We start from the raw sequence: 7,470 nt of genomic DNA on the forward strand, positions 1-7,470 counted from the left end.
AAAAAAAGGTGAGTTTTTTTTTTCCTGAGTCGTGCTATATATTAAAGTACTACATTAAGAAGAGAAAACATACTTGCAGTGGAAATATGACAAAAAAAGATCACTAAATCTAATAAATTTTGCATTTAGACTCAGTTAAATTGATTTTTTTATTTGATAAAGAAGGAAAATCCTAATTATTACTATCTTACTAAGGTTTAGAGCTTTGAGACTTGGGCTCAAAAAAGGTGTGCACTTTGACCTATGCCTTGAGCTTAAGTGCGTGCTTGGGAGGGTTTTTAAAATACTGCCTATTATACCGAAAATTTGATTTTATATTAGTATATTTTTATGTAATTTGAATATATTAAAGATTTATTAGACACAAAATTAAAAATTATGGATCAACTTTGTTAGTTTAAAGAATTGATAAACAATTTTTTAAAGTTTACCTTGCAAGTTTGAAAGTTTAAATCGAAAATTAGTCATTTTATATAATTTATTTATATTATGTTTTTTTTTTTTTTGAAAAAAGAAATATTGGTGGTAGGGTTATTTATTTATATTATGTGTTTTCAATACTTGTTCTAAATGTAAGGTTTTTGTCCTTTTCCCATGTAAGTTCTTGATATTGAAGAATTGGCATAAGTTCATGGAATATTTGATCGTGTTTCCAAAGACTTTTCCCCAAAATAATATATAATAATAAAACTGATCTAATATGATCAATTTTCACAACTTTAGTTTCTGTCAAGGGAGGAGAAGAAAACCTTCAATTTTTTTTTTTTTTTAAAAAAAAATTATGGTTGTCATTGAACATGTTGAAAAAACAATAAATTCTGACTATAAAATCTAAGAGCTTATTTGGTAGAGAATTTGAAAATAAAAATTTGAAAACATTGAATTCAATGAAAATATGGTTATATTTCATGTTTTCAAATATGTATTTAGTAGTAGATTCAGGAATTAGATTCTAATTTAAACCATTGTTTTAAAGGTATTTGGTATTATATATTTGTAAATCATAAAACTAGTAGTTACCCATTGATATTTAGTTGACAATAAACTAGTTCTCTTTTTTTAAAAAAAAAATTATGATTATGATTTATATTAAAAAATTTATATAATTATTGTTTTGTAATATTATATATATTTGTAATACATTACATAATGCATATTATACTTTTTAAAAAATGAATTGGATTCATAACTTGAGACATTGTATTTATAAATATTTTTATCTTTATTTAATATAATTCTACACTTTAAAATTTAAATTTCAAAATCTAATCACAGAAAAATAGTTTTCAGAAACAAAATTCGAGTTGTTTGCCAAACACCTATTTGTTAAACTCAAGTAAATCTAAAAACATACAACAAAATCCAACAGACCCCAAAAAATTATTTGAACACTGAGTTCACTAGTTAGTAATGAGGTGTAATCTATTTTAGTATGAATTATAGTAATGGTAAATAGATAATGAGTATTCAAATAGTTATAGCTAAGTACTGAGTTATAGTAATGGAGAATTTGGATTATTACAATGAAAGGTCCAAACAAATGAGTGCACAAGTACCCCTAAAGCGAGGTAACAGCACCACCATTCATTTGATGCCATGATCTAACTTATTGAAATTTAGAATAAGATTCCATCACTATTTGGAGCAAATATACTTTTATTATCTTCGGATCGAACGTTTGGAGGAATGTTTGGAGCAGTGGAACAAGTCCAATGACGACACCAAAAGAGGTGGATGTCCATCATTTAAATCAATGATACATGTTAAATCTCATGTGAACATCACAAAAGTGGAATCTCTAAAATTAAACAAATCGTAAAATAACTCGAGAAAAATGAAAAACGTAACCTAGTGAGTCACTATTTAAACATAGCTTATCTGGTTAAAGCATTTTTAGTAACTATTCTAAACAAAATATAACAGAGAGTACATTTTTGACTCCACACTAACCATTGTTAACTATTCGTATTGTGCCTATTCACTATGAATTGCTCATACCAAACAAACTCTAAAAAAAGAATAAAAATACAAGGCATTGTGACAAGCTATATTTCAATTGTCATGAATAAAACTGTTTGATGCAGAAACAAATTAAACAAGACAACAATCTCCATAACCTACCAAAAAGAGTTCTTCCTTTTTCCTTTTTTTTTTTTTTTTTTTTTTTTTTTGTGGGGTGGGGTGGGGGTGGGGGGTGTGTTCTAAAGAAGCTCACCAAATATCGAGCCATCATGAGAATTGGAGTCTCCATTAATCCATTCACAAGGGGTAAGACGAATGCTTCATTCTAACATTCCAAGGCAGATAAAGGGGAAGAAATCTTCATCATTATTATTCTCAAAAGAGGCATCTGTTACACTAATTCTCAAAGCAGCAAACAGAGATGTGCTCATAACTCACCCAAGTGAATGCTTCAAAGTTTCAGCCTTCATGGCTTGTGGATCTTGAATCCAAATACTCTCGGCACGTAACTCTGAATGGCTTTTTGTGGCTTATGGTGTCCATATGTCATCAGGAAGAGGTGAGGAAATGTAGTTCCAAAATAAGCTCCATCAATGTCTATAAAGAGTTAAAGAAAAAAACTGATGACGTAAACCATAATATGAGCCTGTCAAGAGACTCAAGACTGCTGTTCATCTTATCTTAGAGTAAATTCTTATCATTCACAACATATAGTCTTAAATGCAAGTCAGTGATAGAAAACAAGTAATGTATAGGCATAAAATGCATGTGTACGAATTATGGAAATCGAGTTACTTCAGTTTCAAATAAAAATAAACATGACTCAACTGTAATTATTCATGTCTAATCCACAAACTACCATTTCCTATTGCTCAAAGTCAATCCGCTATCACATCCTCCACCAAGAGGAGGTGGTAACACAGACATTTGTCGTTTGGACTATTCACTTGAATTTGTATAAATTTATTATAAATGCCATTTTTATACCACAGAAGCTTTTAAAATGTGGCCAACACCATATGATTCTACTTTGCATTTTCAATCATGTCACATTTCCTTTTCAAATAGTAATATGTTCCCATCATCTATCAAGTGATTCAAGTCCAAAGGAACATGACTTAAAGTGAAAACTAACCTTTCAAGAATAACTCCCCCGTAAGACCAAGTACTAATGAGGGTATTCTCTTGTTCTTCTTCCTTTTAGTAAAAAACCAAGCTTTCAAGAACTAATTAATAAGGATATCTCATCTATCAAAAATTATCTATAAAAAAAATTTCAATAAACTCAACTATGCGATCATGATCACTAGGATGATTATAAAGCATTAATTTGCATGAGGCTTTTTGGTTTCGGTGAAGCATCGAGTTAAAAGACTTTAAAGGAGTTGCTTTTCTCAAGATGATTGTAAGTTATCCTCATTAAGGGTGTATTGCAATTATCAGTGATTGCCCTATTACCCATGCTAATATTGCCTTAAAATCTGTGGTACTTCTGAACCCAGGAAGTGTGAAGGCCATTTTGGATTTATCGAATTACGAATTCCCACTTATCATCCCAATTACATTACTGAATTAAAGATGTTAAGCTTGTAGTCCTTAAAGTGCTTAAAAATGCAAAAAACAAGGTTAGGAGCCTGCTGCAATCTAAATCTCTGGTCTCGAGACATATTTTGTTGATGTGGTGTGACGTCAAGCTGACACGTCGGTTTTGAAAGATATATTTAATGGTTGATGGTCAGTTCCTGGTTAGCTTTAGGAGGATTGAAGTAGCTATTATAAGTGTTTTGTGGAGCCCTTAATTGTAGCTTCAGCTTCCGTTAATAACCTCTCAAAGTTTTTCAGGCAAAGTCATTGAAAAAACTATTTGTTGTTGATAAAGTTTTGCATGTCTATTCTCTTTATGTTGTAGTTGTCTCTAATTTCCTGTTATTGTATTTCTTCCTCGTCTTCACTAGCTACCCGAGTTTGTATCCATTTTTTCCTTTTTATTACATCAATGAGAAGTTTTTTGTTTAAAAAAAGAAAAAGTAAGTTAACATATGTACAACGTGCATGCAAGAAGTTGAACATATGATCATAAAAATTAAGGATACTACCTTGAAACTTCGACCGAGGATAATAAACATCCTCACATCTTGGACAGTATATCTTAACGGTGCCTGCTCTAGGAATGTCTGATTGACCAACAGGAAGACAGGGCTGTCCACAGCAGTAAACTCTAGGACATCTCCCAAAGTCATAATTCTTGAATTTGTCCAGCTGTGAAAATCATAATGGGTTATTCTGACCACTGGCAGCATATATATGGAAGACCCAAAAGAAGATTCTCACCATAGCAGCCATTCCTTTACTCGTCAATATGTATCTCGCATGAATTAGACCGTAAAGCATTTCAGCTGCAGATTCAATTAGTTCATTCTGTTCCTCTGTAAACATATCACCTGCACATTTCACCCATTCCAATTGATTTCTGACTACCGACACCCAAACGGGAGATTGAAGATAAAATACCTCATAGGAGAAATTAGAAAATGGATACTGTAAATAAGCCCAAAGGACAGATTAATAACTATTGTAGAAAATATAAACAAACCACCATGGATTGGGCATGGTTAGCAGTCATTGGGGCAAGGAAAAAAAAGAAAAGGCAACGGAATTAGAAAGAATGAGGTAAAACCATGGTGGCCACCAGCCTAAATTCATACCATGGTAGCCATCAACCAAGAATTTAATTCTCCAGAAGTTTTCTTGGTATTAAATATAGTAGAAACAAACAGTTGTTCCATGAGATTTCTCAAGGTACATGCTAGCTTGCCCACGCATTAATGGATATTAGATAGAGAGAGAAAAGGAAGAAGAAGAATACGCACAACTAAAGGTTTCATCTCCAAAGAGCACGCCTACCAGGCACTTTTAGATTTATGTATTTATTAAAGGAGATCTTCTCAGTAAATGATTGCTTTGATATGCATATGCTTGAATAAAGCAAGGCAGGACATCTCAGAGTACTTAAAAATGCATTAACCATACCATTAGAGGACTCAACATCCAGAATCAAATCAAGGGCATAATCATAGTATGGAACTTGGCTGCTTAACCCACAAAGGTTAAAGTCATCTTGTATATAATCATCATCCACTTCACAAAAGAATTCGTTTCCTCGCAGATTACAAAACCATGAAATCCAAGATGTATCATCACCATCAGATCCACTAACATCTGACTCTTCACTGTCAGTCTCAGATTCCTCTGCAATTAAACCAAAAGAATGTAAGTCAAGAAGATGAACAAACTATAACACAATCATATTGTAATTAATTTATAAAGAAAATTTTAAATCACATTGTAACTAACTTATATAGCAAATTTTATCTCACTCTTAAAAACAAAACAATCAGACAAAGAAAATAAGAAGTTCTGAATAATTTTTCTCTGCAAGTCAATTATGCCTGTTGTCAATTGAGTACTTAGCAATATGCTATTTGTACCAGTTTCATAGTAGAGAAGAAGGGTGAAGATAGCAAAAAGTTGGAGAAGGTTATTGGACACCAAATTACAGCATATATTAGATTATGTCACAAAAATTCACATAAACGTTTAGGGTGTGTTTGGAATACTTACAATGATGAATGAAATATCCAAAAGAGATACAAAATGCAGGCCTATTAATAGGGAGTACGGAGGAGCAATCAAAGTGCAGAAAGAGAGATATTAACAGGACCCATAAATAGGGAGTTCAATATAAGTGTGCCCGCCGTCCCCCTTGTTAAAAAGAACAATGAGGAAAAGAGCTACAAGATGAAGAATGTAACATTAACATTATTGTTTGTTGAAGTTCATCTTTCATTTTGAAAACACCAGCAGGCACACGCATATTGAATTTTGGGCGTATTATGACTTAATTAGACTATATAAACAATGTAGCACAGAGATCCTTCTCAACCAAAACAAAATTTACAAAATGGAAGGCAGTCATTAAGATGATTAGAACAATAATGATGACTATAAAATTGAATAAAACTGCCACTGTCATGAGAAGCATACGCCATTGCTAAAGTTAGTGATGAAAACCATTCTTCCATAGGCACAAGGCCTAGAAATGCTGATATCAGTTAACACAACACACCTGAACATCAAACTCTTAACCATCTAAACATAGGAATGCTCTATCGGATCCTTGAATACTCAAAAACGGCACACAAGAGAAAACACGGGAAAAACAAGAAGGTAGGTCAAATTAGAGATATGCATAACTTGCACACACAGCTTAAAAAAAACCCAATTAAAACTTGAACCAAAAACGAGAGAAAAAAACAGCTGAAACTAACAAGAAGTCGAATAGTAACCCAGACAAGAAAAATCAAGAAAAATAAACAAACAAAACCCAAAACAAAGAGGAAAAGAAGAACCCACCAGAGCAGTTGGTCTTAGAGAGAGACGCAGAACGAGAGTCTCTCTGATCAGACAAGGGCTTCGGCATTAACAGCGACTGAGGCGCGGAGGGCTTATTATCCTTGCCGTTAATGACGGTACGAGAAGTGGAGGGCGAGGATCGCTCGAGCTGTTTATCGAGAGCGTCGTTGATGCGCTTTCGATCGATGGGAGTGACGTCCAACTTGGAGGCGCCGGTGCCGGTGCCGACGCCGCCAAGCGTAGGACGGTCCCGGTGCATCGCCGGCGGTTGAAGGGACGAAAAGGGGTGGAAGAAGAGGCTAAATCTGTGAGAGAAACATGCCCAGAAAGAGAGAATGAAGAGAAGAAGAAGAAGAAGAAGAAGAAGAAGAAGAAGAGAGAATTGCTAAAAGGAATCTGAGAGAGAAGAGAAGAATGAGTGAAGGAGCAAAGAAGGCATTATCTGCAGAAATGGTGTTCTCTCTCTTAATGGATTCCAAAAACCTTAACGAAGAATGACACAGCGACAGAGAAGGGCGACGATTAAATCTATAAAGTTTGCTATACGGTTGACGATTAATCGGGAGTGACAACTCGCTACCTTTTTCCTTTTTTCTTTTTTTTCCCGTTAAATTATTGAAAATTATTGATATGATTTTTTGTATTTTATTTCAAAAATATCTCAAGTTTTAAGACTACCTTCACATTTAAATATAACTATAATTCATTTTATGAATTACAAATATATATTATCAAACATATTTTGAAGAAGATTTTAATTTTTATTTGCTACCATATACATATCTAAAAATATGAAATACAACCTTCTTTTCTTTCAATATCTTGTTTTCAAATTTCTGTTTTCATATTGCCTACCAAACATGTTCTTAGTATTTTATTTCAGTATCAAATTTTTTGTTAATATTATTCAACTTTAAAAAGATGTTAAAAGATTGTACCCTTAGTATAGGTATCGGGAAGAAAGTTGTTCACACTTCATTTCAAAAATACATCTGAATATTTAGAAGTTGCATTAATACCTTAGGAGTTGAGCTCTAATTTGGAATAGGTTGACTGGACTATAATAGCTCACCCAATGTTTGAGTGTGTTAAGAA

The 7,470-nt window shown here is 32.9% G+C and overlaps 1 protein-coding gene across 3 annotated transcripts; it reads right to left on the reverse strand.

Annotated features, from left to right (window-relative positions):
* Positions 1-2,022: 2,022 nt before the first annotated feature.
* On the reverse strand, positions 2,023-6,900 carry LOC120078000 (casein kinase II subunit beta-1-like). Of its 3 annotated transcripts, none has more exons than XM_039032163.1 (6): positions 6,376-6,900; positions 4,993-5,211; positions 4,294-4,403; positions 4,056-4,221; positions 2,401-2,559; positions 2,023-2,287 (listed from the first exon to the last, which is right to left on the reverse strand). In XM_039032163.1, the coding sequence occupies exons 1-5, from the start codon at positions 6,632-6,634 to the stop codon at positions 2,429-2,431; spliced, it is 885 nt and encodes a 294-aa protein (XP_038888091.1). In that variant the 5' UTR covers positions 6,635-6,900; the 3' UTR covers positions 2,023-2,287; positions 2,401-2,428. The 3 variants fall into 3 exon arrangements, with proteins under 3 accessions (XP_038888091.1, XP_038888092.1, XP_038888094.1); XM_039032166.1 differs by lacking the exon at positions 2,023-2,287 and adding an exon at positions 3,098-3,159 and having other exon boundaries at positions 2,446-2,559; positions 4,059-4,221; positions 6,376-6,899; XM_039032164.1 differs by having other exon boundaries at positions 2,027-2,559; positions 4,059-4,221; positions 6,376-6,896.
* Between the last annotated feature and the right edge of the window lie 570 nt (positions 6,901-7,470).

The sequence above is a fragment of the Benincasa hispida genome, chromosome 5, assembly GCF_009727055.1.
Source record: "Benincasa hispida cultivar B227 chromosome 5, ASM972705v1, whole genome shotgun sequence".
Lineage (NCBI taxonomy): Eukaryota > Viridiplantae > Streptophyta > Magnoliopsida > Cucurbitales > Cucurbitaceae > Benincasa > Benincasa hispida.

Coding starts and splice junctions, on each gene's coding strand:
- LOC120078000 (XM_039032163.1), bottom strand. CDS start 6,634: ATGCACCGGGACCGTCCTACGCTTGGCGGCGTCGGCACCGGCACCGGC. Junction 5,212..6,375: donor CTCTAAGACCAACTGCTCTG/GTGGGTTCTTCT, acceptor GTTTAATTGCAG/AGGAATCTGAGACTGACAGT. Junction 4,404..4,992: donor GGATGTTGAGTCCTCTAATG/GTATGGTTAATG, acceptor TGAAATGTGCAG/GTGATATGTTTACAGAGGAA.